Raw genomic sequence first — 26,161 nt, forward strand, 5'->3', positions numbered from 1 at the left:
AGTCATATAAAAGCATGCAAACCATTCACAAGCAATGGTGACCTCTGTCTTTTACAGGCGTGTGTTTTTTGTACAAGTTTAAAAACTCTTTTAACAGTAGTCAGCCTTTACTACTGTTTACTTCTCTATTTTTTAGTTCTATTGCTGTGCCAATTTGTCTGAGCTGCAGGTGTGCCATGTGTACATGGTAGTTAATGACTGCAAGTGAGTGGCATTTGTTTTCTTATCGTAAGGTTTGCCTGAACTGAATGTAAAAACAAATTACCCCTATCCACAATGACAATCTAGGGATGGCCACAAGTGTCACTGTTGCCTTCCTTATTTTCCTTCCCAGCAAGTTGTATCACTTAAACGTATTGTTCACTTTCTCATTTGTTGATAAACAGTAAACAAAGGCACAGTGGTATTTACTATGAGGATTCACGCTGTGGCGTTGAGCAATAATGGATGAAAGATCAACTGAGCAGTTTGCTTTGAGATTGTCAAGTTTTTTTTTATTATTCTTAGCTGAGCATTTTCTCCTGTTATCAGTATAGTAAATAATTTTCTTGTCTATTCTCAGTATTGTAAGTAAATAAACCGAGTTTCTGTAAATGGGAGGTCAAAGTGAAGAATGCATCAAATAGTTATCTTTCATGATGTTTTTAAGAGTTACTCCATGTAGGTTTGGTTTTGTGCTGTTACATTATCCTAGCACTGTGCAACTGAGACCATTCAGCATCAGTAAGTAATGCCTGTCCAACCCTTCTAGAGAAAGCGAAATATCCTATTGGTTTAGGTAGGGGTCAGCAACCTTTTTCAGCCATGGGCCGCTCCACCGTCCCTCAGAGCATGTGGGGGCCCGGACTGTATTTTGAAAAAAAAATATGAACGAATTCCTATGCCCCACAAATAACCCAGAGATGCATTTTAAATAAAAGGACACACTATACTCATGTAAAAACACCAGGCAGGCCCCACAAATAACCCACAGATACATTTTAAATAAAAGGACACATTCTACTCATGTAAAAACACGCTGATTCCCGGACCGTCTGTGGGCCGGATTGAGAATCCGGCCCCGGGCCTTAGGTTGCCTACCCCTGGTTTAGGTTCTCTCCACAACAATTCTCTTTTAGGCCATTGAGTGCTAATTTGCATATATGTAGGCTAGTTCCCTTTATGGACTTATTTCAAGGTTCAGCATTACTTGCAAAGCTATTCTGGCTACCTTTTTTTGCCTTGCACCACCAAAACGTGGAGATGGTGTTTAAACCTTCACTTTCGGGGCACCCCAAAGAATCTTTAAAACGGTGTAACTCCCCACCCATACACCACTACTGGGAAAACCATAGCTTTTACTATACATAGCTTTTACCATAGCTTTTACTGTATGGAAGTGAGAGCTGGACCATAAAGAAGGCTGATCGCCGAAGAATTGACGCTTTTGAATTATGGTGCTGGAGGAGACTCTTGAGAGTCCCATGGACTGCAAGAAGATCAAACGCATCCATTCTTAAGGAAATCAGCCCTGGGTGCTCACTGGAAGGACGGATCCTGAAGCTGAGGCTCCAATACTTTGGCCACCTCATGAGAGGAGAAGACTCCCTGGAAAAGACCCTGATGTTGGGAAAGATGGAGGGCACAAGGAGAAGGGGACGACAGAGGACGAGATGGTTAGACAGTGTTCTCGAAGCTACAGACATGAATCTGACCAAACTGCGGGTGGCAGTGGAAGACAGGAGTGCCTGGCATGCTCTGGTCCATGGGGTCACGAAGAGTCGGACACGACTGAACGACTAAACAACAACAACAACAACAACAACTCCCCACCCAACGCACGACACTTTATGCATCATGTACTTTTTTCTTCAATAAAAGGCACAAATGTTTGGGTGTGGTTCGTACCTCCACCCACCCCAGACCCCTCCAGATTTTGGTGGCATTATCCTCTCCTTGTGGCAGGTTCCTCCTGAATCATCACATGATTTAATGAATTTTGAACTCTAGTCTCATATTTTTATTCTTGTGAATGTCAAGAAATTGCCCCATGGGTGTATGGAAGGGGCGCTTCCCCTCACACAGCGCAACCTTGTGATTTGTACAATCCTTCCCCACCAAACTAACTCCAGCAGTCCTTGGTGGTGCTTCATGCTTGTCACAAGTACTTCTCTCACATTCTGTAAGGAACTGTGACTTTTATGAAGCTTTCATTCAGCACAGCAGGAGAAAGGAGGCTAACCTGCAGCAGCACTGAACATTTCAAAGAGAGAGAAAATTAAACTCTTATTCAGCAGTATAGTGGTTTATATGCCACACTTGCATGCATTGCTTAATAATATAAGAGGATAGAAAAAATGTTTTTAAAGGGGAGAAAAAAGCACTGACCAGAAACATCAAAGTGGGCTTTGATCTGTGGAGATATTAATTATAGTGACAGCATCATGTATGTGCCAAACTGCATAAAAACCTATGAAGGCAGGATAGTGGTTTCCTTGTATATATTTACACTGGGGTTTTTTACGGGTCATTATGGTTCCTTTTGCTGTTGTTCTTCTCTCTATTGTCTAATATTCTCTCTAGATGATTAATACTTAAATCTCCTCAGACCAATTTTTACCTTCCTTTGGTCCTGACTGGTTGCTTTTTCCTGCTGTTTCTAATATTTGCATTGGGTTTGTTTAAAATGTACTTGAATGTCATTCAAATGGCAGTTTTCTGTGTGCCCATTATAAAACTAGAAAGTGCCAGTGACTGAATAAACTTTTGGTCTTCCCTTTGAGTCTTCTGTATTTGCAGCCAGTGAATGAATCGATCCTTTGTTTGTCTCTGGGTGTCATTAGCCCCAATTATATTATTTCAACAGTGGTGTGAGGGTTGCATTATTTTGCACTTCCAAATTGGTGTGCCTCCTTGTTGCATTATCAACTGTAAAACAACAACAATATCAAACAAACAAAAATGCAACATCACAGAAGGGCAACCAGAGCCTAGGTCCGAAATGAAATTCCTCAAATGTCCAATTCAGATTAAGCATTCCCCCCCCCCCCATCTTTAAAAACCATTAGTAGGAGAACAGAAATTCTCTCTAAGCTTGATTATTCCCTTTCTAACCTCCTTAACATGCACTGATAAAATGGTGTGATAGTGTGTGGGGAGATAGTGATTGAGGGCTGGTTAATATGGCAGTTTTAGTACTCTGGTGATGGACAGGAAGAAAAGAGAAGGAATTGGAGAGGGGCAGGTGGAACTGGCTGGAAGTAAATGATTTTAAGATATTTTCTTTTAAAGTTATGCCCAGATGAGCCAAGGCAGTCATTACACAAGGCCACCTAAGAGTACCCTTCCCTGAGCACATATCACTGACAGGATGTGCAAAACAGAATGGACAAGGCCAGCTAAAGAGAAGAATTCCTTCTAGTGATGAACAAGCTTTATTCTCTACCAGAAGAGGTCACAAAAAGTCTTAAGTTGCTGTGGGTGGGGCCTTCCATGGCGGCATTGACATCCACTGTAGCTTTCCTGTGACCAGAGTAGAGCCTCTGCTACAATCTGTTGTGTCTCAGTCACGAGTCTGGTATGTCAGTGGCCCAAAGAATTGGCGGAGATGGAAAACACACTGAAAACCGTGATGACAATGGAAGATTGTTCTCTCAGCAGCCCTAATTTATCTTTTGATGTGGTTCAGCTGGAGTCACTGGTTGTGGCTGGCAACATGGTGGCATGAAGGAAATTGTGGGTGAAAATCTAGGATGTTGACCCCCAGATGACAAACTAGCTGCCTCTGCCTAATCAGATAGTGCTGTTTAGTGTATCCCTTGAGCGAGTTCTCATCAAATAACAGGAGGGAGGAGAAATGTAAATCCCAGCAGCCAGTTCAGATTTTTGCACCTACAGCCAGAGGATCCATATGAAGCCCCCACTCTGCGTTGTTTGGTGCCTCTCCCTCCTCCATCTTCTCCAATGGTGTGAAGCATTTCTCTTCTTTGTGCACCAGACCATGTTCAATGTTTGGATTCAAGTGATGGTGCCCCATGGACTGGGGTTTCTCAGCTCATTTCATTTCCTCACCAAAATTAAAGAAGCTTGTGAAGCATCAGACAGTTTTAGGAGTCCTTCAACATATATGGACATCCAAGAGAGAACCTGTCCCACAGAGGTACTGAGAGGTGCATTGCATTATTTTCTGAATGCCCCACAGTAATGGGAGCATGAAGGCCATTCTAGATTTGAAATGGCTCAACACATTCCTCCTTGAGCAGCACTTCAAAATGGCGACTCTCATATTCATTGTAGGAGCAATATCAGGCCAGGACTTCTTGGATCCTAATGGATCTGTCAAAAGCTTGCTTTCACATTCCCATCAGGTCCAGCTTGCTTACCACACACTCCTGCTTCCAGTATAAAGTCATCCTATTTAGGTTGACTTCAGAGTCTCCACAGAGGTCAACCTAGCAGTCCCAGTCACAACAACATTTGTTGGGATGGGCTGGTCACCTGTCTGTTATGGGAGCCTCGGTGCATACCTTTGCTGAATATTATCTTACTATATAATAGAAGCACCATCACTCTTTTCATTGGCTGCTTTCCAAGGTTTTAAAGGCATGAATGGGCTTAGGCTGTTGTGATAGAACAGTGTGATTGGGCATGATTTCTTTCACATGTTCTTACATATTTGTATTCTTCCAGATAGAGGCAGTCAATAATATTCAAAGCAGGTAGGTGAAAGGATTAAAGGATTTTAACCTAAACATAAGTTCCCACTCTTAAAAATCCAGTCTCCCAATTTCCCCACTTCCCATCTAGCAACCGTTCACAATTAAGGGCTGCAGTTCTAATTTAATTTTCTCAGGAGTAAGCTCCATTGAACCACATAGAAAGTTACTTCTGAGTGCCCATGTTTAGGATTGCACTTTAAAATGCCACATGAGAGGTGGCACACCTGCCCACCTTCCACCCTCCCTATGTATGTATGTATGTATGTAAATAATACAAGCTCAGCAGGGGTTCAGGGCAGGCAGCAACCATAAAGAGAGGACCCAGGATGTGCAGTCATATTTTTCCTGCCTTATCCACAGGGTTGTGGGGTAGTGTACTAGCGATGGGGGAGCCCAGTCAAAGCGTGAGTATTTTGACCACCACTGAGGCCACCATTCTCCCCACCCCCTCTGTCCAAACCAATGATTTTTGTTTTAAAGCATGAAAATACTTACCCTGTCAGCTGTGGTTCAGACTACATACCACATTCTCCAATTGTATCTCTCTCTCTCTTTCTCAGATGGGGATAGTTCTCAAAATAAAGCAATATGCAAAAACACTGCAGATAGCTCGGACTGCAACCAGTTGGATGCCTGTCTTGTTCTGGGACCTTTCAGCCCAGGGGGAAAAAAAACACTGCTCATGCTCACAGCCTTGTGCATTATGATTGGCCACAAGTCATCCATACCCTCCTCCTCTATAAACATTTTACGGTCTTGGTTTTGTAAAGGGAGGGTGAGGCAAAACGGCTCGTTCTGAGAAGCAAGACACCCTAGTAAACATGTGCTGATATATCACATGTTGTGTTTACCTGCTTGCTTTTATTCCCTGAGAACAGAGGATACAACCTTGACCCCAGTACTAATTTGCGATTGGATATGTGTTTAAAAGAGTGGATTGACTGATTTGAGAAGACTGATAGAAACTAGATGGAGAGCAATGCTTCTGTGTAACTGAAATTAGAAGCATGGAAACAATGTGAAAGACAGAGGGGGCACAGAATTCTTTGAGGGCCCCAAGTGAGATATCTCCGCTGCAGGGACCAAAGTGTCCCACACTGAGTGAGATTTAAAGTGTCCCTTCCTTTAAATCTCTTGGACATGGGTGGCGTTGTGGGTAAAAGCCTCAGCGCCTAGGGCTTGCCGATCGAAAGGTCGGCAGTTCGAATCCCCGTGGCGGGGTGCGCTCCCGTTGTTCGGTCCCAGCGCCTGCCAACCTAGCAGTTCGAAAGCACTCCCGGGTGCAAGTAGATAAATAGGGACCGCTCACTAGCGGGAAGGTAAACGGCGTTTCCGTGTGCGGCTCTGGCTCGCCAGAGCAGCGATGTCACGCTGGCCATGTGACCCGGAAGTGTCTCCGGACAGCGCTGGCCTCCGGCCTCTTGAGTGAGATGGGCGCACAACCCTAGAGTCTGTCAAGACTGGCCCGTACGGGCAGGGGTACCTTTACCTTTCCTTTAAATCTCACTCATAGACATTTACTACAGACGCACACTGAACATCCCTCCCATTCATATCTTTTCTTTCTTTCTTTCTTTCTTTCTTTCTTTCTTTCTTTCTTTCTTTCTTTCTTTCTTTCTTTCTTTACCTCCTCTGCACCTCTGCAAATACCCCAGCCACTTACATGCCCTTTAACCCCATAAACGTCCACCTCAGCCTCCTCCAACTCCCTGTCCTCTCTATAGCTTTCTCCTCCCACCATCACTGGAGGCTGAATACTCTTTCATGCACGCCTCCCTCCCTCTTATTCCTCCAAATACCTCATTCTCTCCCAGCCTGTTCTACTTGCCCCTCCCCAATCCCTTTGCTTTCTCTCTGGCCTATTATCAGAGAACTAAAACTGTGTATTAACCTGTCCTTCTGTGCTTTCCTCCCTATCCATCCCCCAGTCACACTGTTTTCGCAGATCAGCCTCACACCTCACCTGCCTTTAGAACCTTGGAAAAAACAGCCAAGGAAAACAGAGTGATGGCACTCCTCTGGCAAGCTCCAAAATTAGAAATCCCTACATGCCTTTACTGCTTTGTCCCACAAGTCTTTGAACGAAACAAAAACAAAAAATCACGCTCTTGTAGGATGTTTACTGCCCTTCTGGGATTTGAATCTTGTCTGGCTTTTCAAAGCCCACAAGCCTCTCCTTGCACATGCATTCAAACAAGAAATAAACAGACCCTTAGGCAAAGTAATAAGTATTGCATGAAATACTACCGTACTTATCAGCATGCACAAAGAATAAAGGTTCCGTTCTATCTAAAACCTTAGCAGCAGAGACTGGGAGGGTTGACAAAGACACAGACCTGTCCAGTTTTTACCTCAGAAGAATTCTAATGCAGTTTCTTAATGTCCGCCATGCTTTGTCATGGTGTTGTTATCTATCAAGTTTATTTATTTGATAAAATTTGTGTGCCTCTTGATTGGAAAAGAAAGAGAAAACAGCTGAACCGGCCAAACCTTTGCTGCTCAGCTAGGTACCCATCATCAGCATCTTACATAGTGAGCTCTGTTGCCATGGAGACAAATGGTGCGACCTTTTCGTACCCCTGCTTGGCTAGATGCCACATCATCCTAGGATGGAGAGCAATAGGCCAAGGGGGGGGGGGGGTGAGTTGGTACTGGAAACTAGACTCAGAAGGTAAAGTCATGGTTTGGGGATCTTGAAAACTTAATGGGGAGACAAGATCTGTTGGAATGTTAACACTGTGAACCCTTCCATCAGACTGTTTATATGTATAAATAAAACTGAATCCTAAAGACAGCACGGTCTCCATTGACCTACATTCCCAGGAAACGGAACCCTGGGGTAAGCGCTGGAACCCCTGGGGTTTCTTGTCGCTTGGGTGCACGCAACAAAGGACAGAAGTAATTCTCCTCTCCAACTCTCCTCTGCCTTGCCTTGAAGTTCTGCATTTAATCCCCATCCCTCTGCCTTCATGACAGTGGCTCTCTTCCTTGCTGCTGGCATAAGCTTCTGTCTAGCTTAGAAGCGCTCAGTTGTCACCTCATTCAGCTCATGTGGTCCTGGCCGAGAGAACAGCCTCAGGCTCCGTTCTCTCTGTCCTTCCTTTCACCCTCCATTCCCATAGCTCTGCTGGTGCCAGGAAAGGACGAGGAAGATCGAGCTAGACTGCTGTGAGCAATGCCAAGAACTGACACTGAATGTCTAATGGCAGCAGGAAACGCCGTGGATGCAGTTTTTGTGGCTTGTTCTGCATCTGAACCTGTACACACGAAATGAGACAGTGTTGTCCAAATGCCTTTATTGGTGTTTCATGAATGGCACTATGTAGGCTTTAAAAAGTTGAGTTGATTGCATGCATCTAAGACAAAGAAAAGGGAGGATTCAAAATGTGTTTGTTCATCCAAGATCTAAATATGAAAAGGATCTGGGAACAGCTTATTGATATCTGTGACTGTACTGGGTGATCAGTCATGGGCTTTAGAAACCTTCTTGGCTGCATCTGCTTGATGGCATGTGGAATAATGCACTTGGCAAACCAAGCAGAATCTTAATCTGTTTCCTTCATTATTTGTTTTAAAGCAAATTGCTAGTCTTTGTGGCTTCAGAGAAAACCCGGAAGTTTGTGATCACTTTTTGCTGGAAACACAGAAGACAGTAAAAATCTGAGTGGGGATCCTAGTGGCTAGCACACGGTGACAATTTAGAGCCCCTTTCCAAAGATCCCAGTCAATATTTTCCTCTCCGTGTTCTGTTCTCCTACACCTTGTAATTCAGGGCCGATGAACATAAATGAGGTCTGTGGCTACATCAATTTGTTTCTGCCAGTCACATGCAGCTGTTCCCATGTGCAGGCCAGCATGACATCTGAGTTGGTAGCAGCACATTGTCATCATTCCTGTGTGTAGCTGCAGCTGCAGGGAGGCTTAAAGTTGGAAAATGCAATGGAAAACAAGCAAGGGGTATGCAACTGATGGTTGATCACTGGAAATATGGAAAGTTGTTTGAGTAGAAAAATGAATGTAGTACAACAAGCTAGTTAGAGGAATAATTATGCAGGACATGCCTTTCTTGTCTTAAGTGTGGGGTTTTCTGAACAGCATTGTCAAAGTACTTGTTCATATTTTCCCCGTGGCAGTTGTGTGTGGCAATTGTAATTATTGGCTATGACCTCATTTGCATGCACACTTTCCCCATGGTGTCATCATGTCATATCCCTCCCCTCTCAACTCACACCCTTCCCCCCCCACACCCCAACATAGTAGCACTTGGTGTGTTTTTTAGCAAACTTGAATGCTGTGTAGAGGGAGAAAGCCAAGTGAAATGAAAGGAGAAGGAAGTTGTGTTGTTCTTTTGTATTTCACTGCTCAGCTCTCCAGAAAAGCAGGCAAGCTGCTATTCAGAGCAATTGGTGGAGGTGGGGGCAGTAAATTTGGGAAAGGCGGGGGACCCTTGGGGAATGTTCTCTTACTTGTTTCTTTATATTGGAAAAATGCCAAGACAGCAGCTAGGATGTGGAGGGTTGTTGGAGAAATGGAATTAGAAAGTGCAACTTGAAGGGACTCCGTAAAGTGGAATGAGAAGGGAAACCCAGAATCCTGAACCCGCTCCTTATCAAGAGGGGGAAGAAGTAAAGCAAACTGAATGACAACAGTGAGCAATTAAACTGCAACCCGGTGGGAATGCTGGTGCCTTGTGCATTAGCTTTCTTGAATGGGAAAGAGCACGCGCGCACACACCTCATTCAATCTACAAGGCTGGCTCTGCTGGGGGCAGGCAGATGACATGTCGCTACTGGCCAGCCCAGAACATGCAGATTCTGCTAGCAGCAACAGGCAAACCATTTCTGTTGCAGCTGCCATGTCTAGGCATCTCACTGTGCAAGGTGGTAAGTAGTACCGTGTCCCCACCACTGCCACAGCCACAGTGAAACAGTCTCCTTGCTGGCTTTGCCACCACCATGATGCTCTGTCCTCTCCCTTTCTCCTTCCAGCCGATTGGAAGAATGGAGAGGGAGAAGCAGTACAAGGAAAGCAAATAGCTCAAGGAACTCATAAAGCAGCTTGGTGCTCTTTCACCCTCCATTCTTTTTTTCATAGAGTGGCAGCTTACTCCACCCAGGAATCGAGAGAGCTGTTTCATCCAAGTGCCCAAAAGCCAGCTCAAAGAAACAATAGCCAGCAGCCAGCAGCAGCTGTAGTCGTGGTTGTGTGTGGAAGCAGGGGGGGAGAAAGGTGTGCCCTTCATTTGCTACCTAAAGCAATTTGCTTTCTTTCTTTCCCCTCTTGATGAGGAGCAATGCTCAGTTTGCCTCATTATAGATTCCGCTCTCTTGAGAAGTAATAAAACAATCTAAACCTGCAAACAGAAAGTGTTTGCTTAAAGGCAAGGAGCTCTTTAAAAACCTCGGCAGTGGTTTGCTTGTGTACACTAAGCAAGCTAGTGCTGCAGTTGTGTGTTACAGAAATATTGCCACCCATCTAGTGGGGAAATAACCAAGGTGAAAACAAACAGCCTGGAATACAAGCAGCTTGATGAGGACAAAGTCTGGACACGCCATGACTTGTTAGCTGCCTTGAATTCCTCTGAAAGTAGGCGAGATACACATCTTTAAAAAATAAAGCCAATAAGCATTTCATTTCCTCCTCCTATTGCAGTCACCTGTAACCCCCCTGCCACCACCCAGAATATCTAAGATTTCAATCCCCAGCATCTCCAGGTAGAGCTAGGCAAGGCTGCTCTCTGAAACCCTGGACAGCTGTTGCCAGTCACTGTAGACAAAGTTTGACTTTGTATATGATGGCTTCCTTTCTGGGCAGTATGAGTGTAGCTCTCCCAGATGATCTGATTTCATATAAGTTATAATTGCAATATATAGCTGGTAGCAGTTTTGCACCTTGAGTACACTTCAGGCACCACATTGTCCAAGAACAGTAGAATTGTCTTTCTTTTCCTCTGCTCTCCTATTCTATCTTGATGGTTTGGTGGTTTGTGGTGTATATGTCAGACCAGCTATAAGGACAGTACATTTTTCAGGTTGCATGCAGCTAAGTTATGCTGAGAGTATAGCAACTAGAACTATGTTAGTCATGTCCATTACCTTCAGTGGGTCTGCTCTGAGCATGGCTAGCTAGCATTGCATGCAACCCTGTATTTTGTATGCTGCTGGGGCAAAAGGCTTTGGTTTCCTGAATTGCTCTGTGTACATGTAGCTGTTCTACATGTAACTTCTAGTATTACATCTTCTTTTTAATATTCACTAAGTCTTTCCCTTCCAAAGACAGACTTTTGTATCTTTCTTTCAGCTAGGGCACTTAACAGATCCCATCAAAACATTTAAGGGTGTTAGGTAAGGATGCCTTTTGGTCGCTTTATTATTTAATTTTTATTTAAATAACCTGGTAACCACTCTACATAACCTCGACTTCCACCCTCCAAAGTTAGCAAACCGACACATCACGGCTCTGCTTTACGCAGACGATGTGGTAATACTATCCAGAACCCCCGTAGGGCTTAGAAGAGCACTAAGAAAAATAGCTGCCTATTGTGAGACAAAATGCCTCAAAATAAATTATCAGAAGACCAAAATTATTGCTTTTGGTAAAAAACCAAAGCTCAGAAACTGGAAACATCAAGCCCAAAATTTAGAACAAGTCTCGAACTATAAATATTTAGAAATGGCGGTCCAGGCATCAGGATCCAACAAAATTCATATTAACTCAAATGGGTGTGCCAGAGAAAGATCTGCAAATGTTATCCTAAAATTTTTTAGAACTCAAGGGGTTTTTTATGTCCCCGTGGCACTAAAATTATATAAAGCAAAAAGGTTGGCACAGCTCCTTTACGGATCCTTTCTGGGCCCGCCTCCTTGTTCATTCCCCTTGAAAGAGTGCGATCCAAACTCCTCAGAGGCCTTCTACAAGTTCCTAGATGCATTTCAAATGCATGGGTCAGACTCGAAACAGGGATGATGAAAGTCGAAGCTCATGTTAGTCTAACATCAATATATAAGTGGCTAACTCTGAAACTGCTCCCCCGAGGAATAGCCCCCATTGATTCTGAGTGACCAGTTTCAGTCTGGCTGGCAGACAGCAGTCTTAAACACTCTTCAGAAACTGGGCCTTGTTCCCCAAAGCCTCATAACTATGAGCCTGGGCCAAGCTAGATCCGTGGTTAGGCAAAGAATCATGGACATAGAGATACAACAGGACTGTACAAGGGTCCCCGATTATAAAATCATAGAAAACGGGAAATACGTAGCCGCTCCAGCAACATATCTCTATTCCCTCGCATCCAGAAATGCAAGAAGGGCTTTCACTCTTGCTAGAAGCTCGGCCTTGCCCTCACCAGTTCTGGAAGGCTCCTATAGAAGAGTCCCATATGCACAGAAACTTTGCACCTAGGGGGACTAGGAAGCCCCGAGCATATATTTTTTAGATGTCCTTTTTTTGCTGAGATTTGTAGAGACACCATTGACCCTTTGCTGAAGAGGCTCCCCGATCTTTCAGAGAAGTCTAAACTTAATTCTCTCCTCTTAGGCAAAGATCACAAGACGACCTGGCTGGTAGCCAGATTCTGCGCCCAGATTTGTAGGCACAGATCATCCTCTAGAATAAAATAGCTTACTAGGGAAAAGTTGAAGCCGCCCTTTGGGGCGCCTCAGGGTCAGTTTTTATGGTAGCCCAAATCTCAGTTGTATGGGTGTATGTATATATCTCAATTTTAACTCATAAGCTATTGCTGCAATCTGCTCTAATTGTATATTTTATCTTTATGGACACTGTTTTTATTGTGTTATGCTAGCTGGTCTTTGACCATAATAAAATATCTATCTTATCTATATTGCCTTCAGAAAGGGAGTGGTGGTGAATTTTCCTTCCACCTGGCTCATTCATTTCCCCTTACTGATTAAAATCAAGGCATTCTATGTGCACTGTCCAGTTAAGCCGTTAAGCCGAGTGAACAGTGGTAAAATGCCTTTTCTGTAGAGCATAGATGCGCGTTGTGTGAGTGAAGTAATGATTTGTCACATCCAGCATTGCAGCTTCCTATGCAAAATGTCATTTCATGACTGGCAGGTTTTAGATATTTGGGAATAAATTGTTTGCTTTAAAGAGGCGTAAATCCTGGGTGATATCATTGTGAAAGAGAAGGAGACTGGGTACTGTGCTTCGCACATTACAAAAGCTGGTGGTTGTATGCCAAGCAATGATTTGTTCACCATATGTAATTAATCAGGCATGTTTTATTGAAGTTCTGTAGGGAGATATTTAACTAAATTCTAGTCTTTATCAGCCGGACGAATGAGAGATGGCCCACTGTGTATCTTTGACTCATAGACGATTGTTTCAAAGAGCCATATTGGGTTTTAATTATCATGAGAGAACATTTAATTCAGATTTCATATAACAGTACCTGTTGTAAAAAAAGGATACAAATTCAATCAAGGATGTAATCCGCCAGATGCTGCTGCTATTCAAATTGTATTCAGTTCAGTGGGACTTGCTGCCTTCCTGTATTCCATTCAGGTTGTATTAAAATGAATAGAAACTGTGTAGCAGTAGTACTTGTAGCATAGTTGCTAGTGATGTAATCTGCTTGCAGACACACAATTTGACAAGCAATGACTTCATTTGACATTCTTCTGAATGTTTTCCTATTTAGATCTGTATATTAGAATCTAAGGTCCCATTTACAGCTGATCGTTTCCCAAAATGGAAATAATTTTTATGTTGTGTAAGCTTTCCTCTCATTTGTCATGAATGCATTCATTTGAGAGCATTCTGCTTTGAGGTTTTTGGATATGTGTAATTGTGATTATATGTTTAGTTGAAAGACTTTCACATGTAAAGGCATTCACTGGTAATTGGGGGAAGCGGCTACCTACCATGCAGTTCATGAAGTAGCCTACCATTTAGTTTTTGGCTGCAGTTTGTAAGAAATGGCTTATTAATTATTTCAACTAATTAATGTTAAAATAATCTGCCCATTGCCCATGTGATGAAAAGTTATTATGATTGTTAGCAAACTACTACTACTAGAGAACAAATAGTTGAATTGACATCAGCAGCAGTTATCCAGTGGCATTTCACAGGTGAATGAAAGCAGGAACATAGCAGTAGTTAACACCTAGCTATCTTGTCCAGCATTCTTTTTCTCACAATGACCAGCCCAGATACCCATGAGAAATCCACAAACAGGATATGAGAACAATAGCCATTTTCTGCTGTTGTACCCTAGGTACTAGTATTCAGATAGATGCTCCTTCTGGTCCTTGAGGTAGCCTATAGTCATTGTTGATAACTTATCTTCCATGAATTTGTCTGATTCCCTTTACAGGCTGTCTAACCTGGTGGCCATCACCATGTTCCATGGTTGACATTAAATCAGGGGTGGCCAATGTATGTTTCATGTCCACGGCTTTATTGACCCATGGTCAGCCCTCTGGGGTCCCAACTGTAAAAGTGTGTGTGGTGTAAGAGTAGGAACATATTTTTTGTGGAGTCACTATTTTTTACTTATGTACTGTGGACATCACCCATCTTCAGATAAAGAGTCAAAATGTTGCTATATTTAAACTTTTTTTCTGCCTTTGATTTTTTGTCTAAATAAAACTTTCAGGCTTTCTAAAGCATATATTACATTGGTTGTGTAAAAGGATGCTGGAAGATGATGCTGGTCTTATTAATTATTTGCTTGAATCATTTTCCTGGAGAGAAAGAGAGAGTGTTTATGTGTACATGAATAAAAGTTTTATTATATTAAAGGCTGACTTTCCTCTTTCTAAAGGAAGGCGCTTCGGCACGGAAGACCCAAACCCCAGCAGCCCAGCCTGTGCCAAGACCAGGTAAATCTACCTTTTAAAATCAGTATTTCATGTGTATGTGTTTATTAATTCATTTGCAGTGTTTATATCCTGCTCTTCATTAAATACTCAAAGAAGGTAACAAAGTAATAAAATAAAAAGAGAAAAACAATGTGTAAAAATTGCAAAATCATATAAGCAAAGCTAATAAACAACAAATTAACAATTCTGACATAAGATAAACAAGCAAAAACTACAGTGACAAAAATAAAAATTTCTGCTTTAGCCAGATATCTTAAGTAAAAATGCCAGCAATGCAAGACATTCAAACAAATTAAGCCAGCAATGGACTAGGAATAATTCCCATCCCATTTTCCACCAAGGCAGCCTATTCACTCTTTTTCTCTCACACACAACAGGCTCTTACTCTGCGGCATTTGAGCATCTTAAGACCTTTCTCCCTCACTCTTTAACCCATCCAGGCTCTTAACCTGAGTGGTATGTATCCTTACCCATAAGCACTCACAGCAAGAAGCTCTTATGTCTTGTCTGCAGGAAGCAATAGAGCACAAAATGCATGACTTGGCTTTAAATCCGCACTGATTTTAGTATGCATTAGTTGTAGAAAATACTTGGTCTCTGGCTTTAAATAGTTAGACAGGGGTTTTTAACAACCATTATGTCTTGCACTAAGCACCTCTGGGACATACAAATATTTCCAGTGGTGAATGGTGATTGAACCTGAGTCAGGGCATGTCAGTACTATAGTGTTTGGTTTGCTGAACCGCAAAGAATTATGGTTGTTGTAGTTTGGTGAGGATTCCAAAACTGTTGTTAGAGACCCCTAGACTACCGCTCCCAAGGTCACTGCGCAAAACAAGTGTCTGGCTGTTTAAATTCCAGCTATAGTGGATGTCAACACCCTTGAGAAATACTCAGTTTATGCTGACAATTAACAGCAACTATCTCTTGAACTGATGCTAAGATTGGATACCATGTAAATACTGCAAGGCCATGTGAGTATTTTTAGTACCAAATGGTGGTTGGATCCTCATGACAGGCTGGGGAAAGAATAATGCTGTTAAATAGGTGCTAAGTAGCTATAGAATAAAGAGAAGTTAGGAGAATAAAATGGGGGGGGGGGGATTCAATGTGAATTGGATCAATTTGTTTGGCATCTTCATTGCAACAGCTCCTTGTGCCCTCCTAATGGAAATGACTATACACTTTTCAACTTTTCCAGATGCAAAATTCTCAGGAATAGGTGTTTTTGTTTGGTTTTGCCTTTGCTTTAAAATGAGCATCATCTAAAAGATATTTTAAGATGGAATGCTAATGTAGTTAGACTGGCATGGGATTGGAATTTTTTACTGGTTATGTTATCTTTGCAGCTATGTGCCTATGCTTAGAAAGGTCATACTGCCTGTCATATTTATCTCACCAGGCTGTTGAGAATAAGAATGTGTTTGGAACTGACAGGCAATGATATGAAAAGGGTAGAAATAGCAAGAGCAGAAATACATCTGGATAAGCCGTTGCACATGGGGGTCACACTGCCAGATGCGATTTCACACATATTAACTGAAAGGCCTGTACAGGCCTTCGTCAGTACAAAGGGTGGCCAATATCACGACTGACCTTCCATCCTGCAAGAGTACAAAGAAATAAGCAAAGTGCCATGAAGCATCTGAAGAAAGCATTCCCTCAGGATTTCACTACAAAACGGTTTAATTTCTTTAGTAGTCTTATATATTTATACAGTACCACCAGTGATCATGGGATCTTAACAGAGTTTCATAGGCAGTGTACTATGAAATTTGAAGTCAGCGTTGATGCAATCCTGAAAGCACTTAGTAAAGTAAGTAATTATATAGCTGCAGCTGTCCTCTTAAAGTGTGATGGGTTATGCCAATAGTTGCCCTTTACATTGCAACACTGCATGTCCCTTCAAACCTCAGGCATACTTAAACAGGTAAAGGTGAAGGACCCCTGACAGTTAAGTCAAGTTGCATACGACTCTGGGGTTGTGGCGCTCATCTCGTTTCACTGCCCGAGGGAGCTGGCATTTGTCCGCAGACAGTTTTTCCAGGTCATGTGGCCAGCATAACTAACCACTTCTGGCGAAACCAGAGCAGTGCACGGAAACGCCACTTACCTTCCCGCCAGAGTGGTACCTATTTATATACTTTTACTTAGACTTGCTTTCAAACTGCTAGGGGGGCAGGAGCTGGGACAGAGCAATGGGAGCTCATCCCATCGCGGTGATTTGAACTGCCAACCTGCTGATCGGCAAGCCGAGAGGCTCAGTGGTTTAGACCACAGCACCACCCCAGTCCCTCAGGCATACTTAGGATTGGGCAATTGCCTTTCCCAGCTGCTCATCTTCTCCCAGTGATGGTCCTGAGTGCGGGAAGAGATTTCCTCAGCCCTCGGTCAAGAGTAGTCACCCACAGTGCACCACCCCGCAGTGCTGGGAAGTTGTGAGTTGCACTCCAATTTTGTAAAACCCGAAAAGTTACTTGTTGGGTGTTCAGTTGATGAGCTTTCATTTGCTTCATCAAAGTACAACATTTGCTGAATTGGGCAATTTCTTTCATTGTACTGTATGCCGATTGTGTTCACTGCTAATCAGAATTTGTAACCAACTTCAAACCCAGTCTTAAATTTCCTGGGTTAGAATAAAATCCACGTTTCTGGTAACTCTTGGTGCAGACACAAATGTTCCCCTGCTGGAGGAAATTATGAACAAGTTCTTAAGGATGTAATCTCACCACACTGTAGGAACAAAATGTCATGGCATGTGCTATGCTACTGTGATTCAGAAGAGGAAAATATTGTCCAGTGTTTCTCAGAGAATGGATCTGAAAATATGCAGAAAATAGAGTCTTCCCCCTTGTTAGTTGCCTGTTCCGGTATCTCATGCCAGGATCACAAGAGTTGTGAGTGCTTCTTAGAACTCACATTTCTACTGCAGCATTAATGCAAATAGCAACCAAGTGACACCACGTGGAAGTGAATTAAGGATTTATTATTCCAGACTAATAAATTGACTAATCTTATCCAGAATCAAAATTTGTTATATAATCAATGATTTTGTGTTTCTTTTTCCTCTGCACAGTCTCTCAAGCAAGACCACCTCCAAACCAGAAAAAAGGTGAGTTACTTCTAATTTTGTAAGCCCTTTAATCATAAACAGCCTATAATTTGTGCCAAATATGAAGTAAGGATTTACAGTTAGTTCTGCATTACTTCATAATTTTTAAGCTGCAAAGCAAGGGATAATAATGATGGTGAGAATGGCATTTTGTTAAAATTACATCTGTTTGTTTTGTTTTTTTAATTATCTCTCTACAGGATCTCGAACACCCATCATCATTATTCCAGCAGCTACCACCTCTTTAATAACTATGCTCAATGCAAAAGATCTTCTGCAGGATCTAAAGTAAGTAGCTGAGTAAAATATGTTTCATAAAAGTCAGGTGTAAAAAAAATGCAGCTGAAGTTATAAGTTATTGTAGAAACAGTGCATGTTATTTTATATCAGCGGCATTTTAATTTTTTATGACAAAATTGGTGACTACAGCATAGGTTCCTTAGCAGAAACAAAAGAAACACAACACTATGATTGTGAGTTCTACAGAACCTCTTAACTTCCATGCAGAAAGCATATGGACACCAGAGGTACACTCAGATATGAACAAAAATATGGATTTGCTTTTTAAAAGCCTTTTTTTAAAAAAGAAAAGTTTAGCTTAGGTTTTCAGCCTTACCTTTTGCCTTTTGAGGCACACTTCGTGTTGTATTGTAGGTTGGTTGATGTATTGATTCACAAATCAGTACAGTGGTTGAACCCTGTGTGCATAGGCTCTGCTTTTGTATATTGTATGAATTTTAATTTGATTTATATTTGTAATGTTTTCCTTTACATTGTGCTTAAACTTTAGGTTTTAGTTTTCAACATCAAAATAATAAGATTATAAAAAAATGTGTGGCAAGAAGAATCTCTCTCCCAGAGTTGGTAGCTGAAATGCGAGCAATCAGGTTTTGTATTTGAAGTTCTGCCCTTCTTTCTACACGTATTTTATGGTCCTCAGGAGGCTGCAACTGTTTCTGTACTTCTGTTAGTCCTATCCCTTTATCATCCCATGAATGCAGTGTTTTGCCACTAAAGATTTGTGACCTTGAGGAGCATTTCTTTGTAGTCTGGCAAATCAGTGTGTGACTGTCATGACTGGCAGTCTAATTTTCATCCTCTGTCTGTATATTTTACACCCCCAAATTAGAGAAAGAAAATCTCACCTTCCATTTAAATTAGTTTGTGCATCCAACTGTGTTTCCTGTTCTCTCTTCTGTGTGTCACAGTGGGTTTTATCTCTGTGAGATACAATGATGAGAACAGCAAGCATGATCCAAGTTGTCGTGCATATTCTCATAAATGGTGTGGACAATGTGCCTTGCTTTGTTTTTTGGTAAGAGCATCTGTGAAGCAACTAATTAATAAAGATCTGAGAGGAATGTTAAAAAAGAGCAATTCTTATAGCACATGGTTTTTATTATGATACTACTTAAGAAGTCTGGGAAATTGCCAACATCTCAGTGTCCTTCCATATTTTGCTTATCTAAAATTTGTGAATTATACTTTGACTCGGTGTGGATGAAAAAATAAGTCATCTCCTAACAGTACTGAACCACGTCACTCCAAGTCTATTGGTGGTTTGCCACTTCATTTCTTCTCTTGTGAGTCCCAAACCAAGAAAGGAGGTTGGCTTCTTAGTTAGGAATTTCTGGAGCATAACACTTTCCCATCATTATGTTATCAAGTTTTGTAATTGGCTGCCTTCACCCAGTGGCATGTTACCCATGTTGGGAAAATGTCATAGTTCTCCACTTATTGCAGGAAGTGTTACTGAGAAAGTGCTGAACTGAATAAAAGAATATGGAAGGCTTTAAAATGCATTTTCAAGGAAATGCTGCTAAGTTGAAAGTAATTAAAAATGAGGGACGTGGGTCAGCTAACGTTCAGGTGCCATGTTTTCTAGTGTGCACACACAAAAATGTTGAAATTGTGCTTTGGCATCTTTATTAATAAAATAAAACAATTGTTATTGTTATTATTTTTCAGAAACTACTTCTGATTTGCATTTTATTGTATTTGTCCTACCTAGAAACTTAATTCCAGTGATAATAAGAGTTACTAGAATTTGTAGGCTAATTTGTAAAACTAATTTGATTGGGGTTTAGAAAAAAACACACACACTTAGCTCACACTCATCTTTATTCTGTAAACTGCGCTGAGATCTTACGATGAAGGAAGGGTGTGTGTGGAGAGATGGGTGGGTGGACGGACAGATAAATAGACAGGCAAAATTGCCATTATTTATGGATTTATTTTCTTGAGATGATAAAAGTAAGTTATTTTGTTTGCTTCTTATTGAAAAGGTTTGGAGTCCATATTTTCCTTAATTCATCATGTTTCTCCAGGTATCTCATCAAAGAGCCAGGTTTAAGGCATCATAAGTGTTAACCTTCAATAAACTTTTCCCCCCATAATGCAAAGGAGATCAGTATGTGAATATTAATAGTGCACTTTCTGTGTTCGATTTAAAAGGGAGAGATTGTCTTGATCGCTAGCTCAAAAAGGAAGTAATTGGTCACTAATTGTACTGCTATTGACCATTTCTAAGAAGAAACTATTTATTGCTTCTGAAAGCAAGGAAATTCAATAAATGCATTGTTTAGATATGATGTTTGTGTTCAGTTGTTTATATTGCTAGAACCTAAAATGTACGTATTGGGATTTGGCAATGAGGTGTCTAACCATTTCTTTTTCACCATATTTATGCTCCTAATGAGTTGCTGTCATGAAAGCCTCTCTGGATTTGTCTAATTCAGATTCCCTCTTTTACTCAAGTTTACCTTCCATGGCACTACTGAACATTATCTTCCATGCATCTAAACATGTCATGAAATATTCAAATAACTGGGAGAAAGTTCCTTCTTGTTCCATTGTTGCTACTTTGGCGGCTGCGGGGTTAATAAATTTGAATATATGTAAATTGATGCATGTCAATTAACAGAGTTTGATTTCTTCTCTTCGGAGAGACATCTAGCAGTTGATACGGTACATCCTTGCAGCCAAAATGAACTGTAAGATTAGGCTCCTAGGCATGTAGGCTTTTTTGCAAGACTGCCAAGTCATCCTTGTCTTTAATAAAAACTGAATCCTGTGAAATGTTACAAACTAACAAATTTATTGTGGCATAAATCTTTGTGGACCACAGGCCACCTACATCTGACAAAGCGAGATCTGGCTCACAAAAGCTTATGCTGCGATAAATTTGTTGGTATATAAGGTGCCATAGGACTTTTTGTTACTTTTCGGGCATAGACTAACACACCTATCCATCTGGAATTTATTTCTAGTGACACCCTTTGTGATGTAAAATATCCATTTAAATAGCATGCATGTCTCTATTTTTTGGAGTAGTCTAGAGATTTTCTGAAATTATTTTGATCGATTTAGAGGCTCTGTTTGCTTGTATTGTTCAGTGATTCCCCGTGATTCTGTCCAATTTCTGATTAATCTCTTGACTACGTAATGTCTGCTTTACCTTGACTGCACCAAATCAATTAGTCCCAGTCTATTTATTTTCTTGCCATGCTTATATTTAAGGTTTGTGCCATCTGATGAAAAGAAAAAGCAAGGCTGCCAGCGAGAAAATGAAACTTTAATACAGAGAAGGAAAGACCAGATGCAGCCTGGTGGAACCACAGTCAGTGTTACAGTACCGTATCGTGTGGTTGATCAGCCTCTAAAACTTATGCCTCAAGATTGGTAAGGGAGGGTGAAGTTTTGCTGCTGTTGCTGTTTCCCTACTGCTGACAATAGAGCTAGGATACAGCCCCCTTGAAGCCAAGTACTGTCCACTTACTTTCATTACTGGAAATAACCATTCTGGCATCATACCTTCCCACTGGATATTTGATTGCCAACATGGCTGTGTCAAATGGGCACAATCCCAGCATGTTTCCGAGCACAATTCAAAGTGTTAGTGCTGAGTTTAAAACCCCTAAACGCCCTTGGCCCAGTATACCTGAAGGAGCGTCTCCACCCCCATCGTTCAGCCCGGACACTGAGGTCCAGCTCCGAGGGCCTTCTGGCGGTTCCCTCACTGCAAAAAGTGAAGTTTCAGGAAACCAGGTAGAGGGCCTTCTCGGTAGTGGCGCCCGCCCTGTGGAATGCCCTCCCATCAGATGTCAAGGAAATAAACAAGTATCTGACTTTTAGAAGACATCTGAAGGCAACCCTGTTTAGGAAGTTTTTAGTGTTTGATGGGTGGGGTAATGATGATGATGATGATGATGATGATTTGTTACTAAGAGTGTTCCTTCAGGACACTCATGAAGAGAGCACTGAGTTATAGGTCCTCTTAAACTGCAAATTTCCATAGTTGTCTGGGTCTACAAAATCCACAATGGCCATTGTTTTTTCCATGAAAAAAGCATGACAGTGGGTCACTTCTAATGTGATTAGCAGAAAGTATGTTTCTTTTTCCCAAACTGCAAACAAAACTATCAACTCTCTTGGGGGAATGCAAAAGAGAGATTCTCATGACCTTTTCCTCCTTGCTTCCAAATTCTCCTTTTTCTGTGCTCATGGTGACCTGTCCAGGTCATGGCTCAGTATGGATTAAGATTACATGATACAGGAAGAGTGGGAGCTTTTTGGCGAGTATTTAAAGAGATACAACAAGCAAATAAATTTCCAAGTAGGGTTAGAAATATGAGCAGCAGTTAAAAACAGTATGATAAAAGTCTAGAATGTTTTGGGTGTTACCTCGGTTTTTGAGTGTTTCAGAAGCTGAAAGCAGAAAACCCAGAAGTAATTGCTTCCGTTTTCGAACGCGCCTCGGAAGTTGAACGGCTTCTGCTGCATTTTATTCCTTTTTTCTCCATTGACTTTGCTAACTGCCCTTTGCACCTTTGTTGTCGAAAGTTTCGGAAGTCAAATGGTCTTCCAGAACAGATTATGTTCGACAACCGAGGTACCACTGTATTAAAAGGATATGCAGCAAAAAAATGAATAAATAAGGAACCATGGGAGGGTGGAAGTCTTTTGATAGGAGATTAACAAAAGAAAATGCATAAATAAATTCAAATAATTCTCCACTGGAACTATTTCCCATCTTAAGGAACAACAATAAACTCTTTCCAACTAAGAGAGAGAGAGAGAGAGATTACATGTGTAGTCCATGTTCCTGGTTAGCTTTGTTGTTGAAGATTTCCAGGCATTGTTCAATGTCTAAATACATTTAATAAGACGGGTCAGATATCCACAAGACATGAACAGTTCAAAGTTCTTATGCAGTGGAGAAAACTTTATGTGAATAAATTCTTAGCTTTTGGAACATTGCAGGAAGTAAAAGACATTTTAAGCTGAACACTCTGGTATTCATTGTTCTCATCTTTCTCTTTTTAGGGATCGTGTTGTGGCTGTGTTTGTACAAGGTCCTGCTTGGCAGTTCAAAGGCTGGCCATGGTTGCTACCAGATGGATCACCTGTTGATATTTTTGCAAAAAGTAAGTCTTCATTTTTAACCAGCTAATTCTCTGCCACGTGTTTTAATTATGAATTACCAACATTGTAATATTTTGATGGAGGCGTTAACTCCGATCAGCAAGGCTGGTTTGGTAGCACAGAGAATCATTTGCTGAGGGAACCAATTTGCTGTCAAGCTTCCCTGAGGGAATGATGAGTTGTCATTTTTGCTGGGATTCACATAAGGTCAGGCTGAAATATAGAAAGAGAACCAGAGTGTAGGGAAGCAACATGACAGGGATCCTAGAGATGAGGGAAGAAGGAATAGTATAGGCCAGGCACATCCAACTTCCAAAAGACTGCGATCTACTCCCACTATAAAAAAACTCACAGTGATCTACCCAGAGTTGTGATCTACACAGGAAGAATTGAGGCAAGGAAGGGGTTAATGAAGTGATGGATAGATCTTGACAAGAGAGTTCTCCCATTTGTTGCTTCTAGTGTCACTATGGCATTCTGACTTTGCAAGTCAAAGGAGACTATGGGGCCTGAAGGCAGCTACAGGATGGGATGGGAGCTGAAATTCACATATTGATTTGAATTACCTTGGGCTGTGGACTTCTAATATTTTTATATTGTTTTGACGGAATTTACGGTTGAGAAGCATCTCAGTATCATGATAGCAGGTGTGCCTCCTCTTCTGCAAACTGCTCCTGATTTCTGCTCCTTAGCTCTGCATGGGGATGGTAGACGTTTGAGCTTCTTTTCTCATCTGTAACTCAACAATTGCTTCTCCCACAGAACAGCTTAAATCTTTCTTTAATCTTAAGAACTGTTCATCTCGCCTGCAACAGTGTGCACATACACAAACTGAAAAATCTGGACCTACGCATGAGCATCCAAGGAACCATTTTCATCTATATTGCCAGGGAGGAGGGATGTTGCCGGGGAGAAATGTTTGCAACCCTGCCTACTAAAACCTCCTGACAGAGAATAGTCAGGCATATATTCCATTAATCACTTGCAGCCGAACTTCTTAGTATTGCGGTTTCCCATCCGTTATTTTAGATTAGAACTATGTCCCTTAGCCAGCACACTTGCATCATTGAAAAACAATGCAACAATCCAGTTCTGCCGAACTTCCATCTTCCATCATATACACTCAAGTTGTTGCGAGAAACAAAATTGCTGGGACAAAATGGTTCTCTGGGAAGCATTAGGATTTAAATGAAGCTCGTCGCTCCTGACTTTCATACATGCAGAGAAGCTCAAAGTTCTTCCACGAGGAAACTGGCTTTCTTCCACAAGGAAGATTAACAGAGATTTAGAATTGTTTGCTGTAGATTGAAAGTTCGGATAAATAAATAAATTGAAAGCTGATTGCTGTAAAATCCAAGAAAAAGTCTAAATGTATCATGCAAATCCGGGATTAGACTCCCATCTAGATAGAGCACATCAGACTATTTCTCAGTATCTCACAATAACACTTTATGCTGGCTGAAATCCTATAAAGTGTCACTTGAACAAAGCTTAAAATAGTACTCTCTTTATCCTATGTTTTCCAGGCTACAGCGCTTGACCTCTTGTGAAATAATTTGTTTATTTTTGGACCATATACCAATTGCTTTTGTCGAGAATAATTTCTTTTATCCTTTCATTTCAGAGATGTCTGTATGGAAGTAGATATTTTCAGTGCAGAGTTCCGTATTTTGGCATTTTAACCGATATGAATATTTTATCTGAATGTCATTTTAAAGGTCTACTTGCAATCACATGTTAATGCAAGTCTATTGAACTTGAAGGTCACTTTTGGTGGATTGATTCTTGTTCAATACATTTTGCTCCTAACTCAAAGGATCTGTTTGACATTCATAGATTTCTTTGTAAATGCATATATCCTTGATATAGTTCGTGTACTTCTTTTAAAAGGAAAGGTTGGTATAACATAGTATGATAATAATATTTTTATTATAAATGCTAGAAGATGTCCTAGATACATAAAGTTGATGTACTTAAAGGATTTTTTGTTGATACCAAAAAAGTTTTCATGGAAGAAATTCCACCTTCAGGCAATTTGTAATACTGGTTGCAAGTCCTATGCATTTTGTGTGTGTGTTGTGTGTAAAATATAGAAGCAATTAGATAAAGATTTCCATGGTTCGATATGGTAATATTAAGATTAAGTTCGTGGGTGATTTGCTATGGTGGGGCTATCACTTTACAAACTCTGCCATGTGGTTACGACTCATATTACAGAGGTAATATATTTAAGTGCCACTCTAATGTAGTGTTGTGACATCTGAAATCGAGACTTGGTTGAGAACTTCAGAGGGCATATTTTAATGCAGTGCTTCCATTTTTTTAAAGTGGACGTGGATGAACTGAAACAGCCTCTTTGGAAACAAAACATGAGCACATTGACTTCTTATCCAGGATAATTGTCCCATTCACCTTGCTGTACTTCTGCCTCAGAGACGCTGACAACAGCATATCATTTCTATAACTTATCTGGCACACATACCCCACAGCAATACTCATGAAGCAAATTCCTTTAGCCTGAGGAAAAACAACAAAACTATATATAACAAGGAAGCTAAATGCACTTTTAAAAATATTTCCAAATTGGTAGTCTTCAGGGCTGATGTGTTTTGTTTTGTTTTCATTTTTTGGTGATGGGCGACACACTTCTGTCAAAGTACTCTGAAACACCAAAGTTATGGGTTAGCTCCAAATGTCACCATCCAACTTTTTATGTAGTAGAGGAGAATATTTTTGCTTATCCCCTACATCTCCCCCTTTCTATTCCAGAATGCCCCCCCAGCAGATTTTCAGAGGATGCAAGGAGAAGTGGGAATCAGGCAATGTGCCCCCACTTCAATGGGCAACTACAGTGTGGACTCAAGCCATAGCTTTTATCCAAAAATTTGTGATTGACCAACAACAAATAGGAAGAATTGTAAACTGATTCTGAATCGGTTGAATTAATCAGTAAAAAAAAAAAAAAAATTACAATGGACTAAAAGGGGGCCTCCAATTAATTGGTCAGCTAAATCTATGTCATTTTTATTACAAGCCCTTATAAAAACTGTATGTAGCCAGTAGCCTTTTAAAAGTTTCATTTCCCT

At 41.1% G+C, this 26,161-nt stretch overlaps 1 protein-coding gene and 1 long non-coding RNA gene across 2 annotated transcripts in view; one reads left to right on the forward strand and one right to left on the reverse strand.

Annotated features, from left to right (window-relative positions):
* The window catches only part of CDC73 (cell division cycle 73), a 107,498-nt gene that overhangs the window by 77,711 nt on the left and 3,626 nt on the right, over positions 1 to 26,161 (forward strand). Inside the window, exons 11-15 of the mRNA XM_083445340.1 lie at positions 14,482 to 14,539; positions 17,616 to 17,651; positions 17,852 to 17,939; positions 21,171 to 21,332; positions 22,977 to 23,077. Coding sequence (XP_083301466.1) covers positions 14,482 to 14,539; positions 17,616 to 17,651; positions 17,852 to 17,939; positions 21,171 to 21,332; positions 22,977 to 23,077 — 445 coding nt within the window. The remainder of the gene's footprint in view (positions 1 to 14,481; positions 14,540 to 17,615; positions 17,652 to 17,851; positions 17,940 to 21,170; positions 21,333 to 22,976; positions 23,078 to 26,161) is intronic.
* On the reverse strand, positions 1,977 to 3,874 carry LOC310679152. Its single transcript, XR_014512138.1, has 2 exons — positions 2,368 to 3,874; positions 1,977 to 2,232 (listed from the first exon to the last, which is right to left on the reverse strand). It is a non-coding gene; the product is annotated as an uncharacterized lncRNA (long non-coding RNA).

The sequence above is a fragment of the Podarcis tiliguerta genome (assembly GCF_965153285.1).
Source record: "Podarcis tiliguerta genome assembly, chromosome: 6".
Lineage (NCBI taxonomy): Eukaryota > Metazoa > Chordata > Lepidosauria > Squamata > Lacertidae > Podarcis > Podarcis tiliguerta.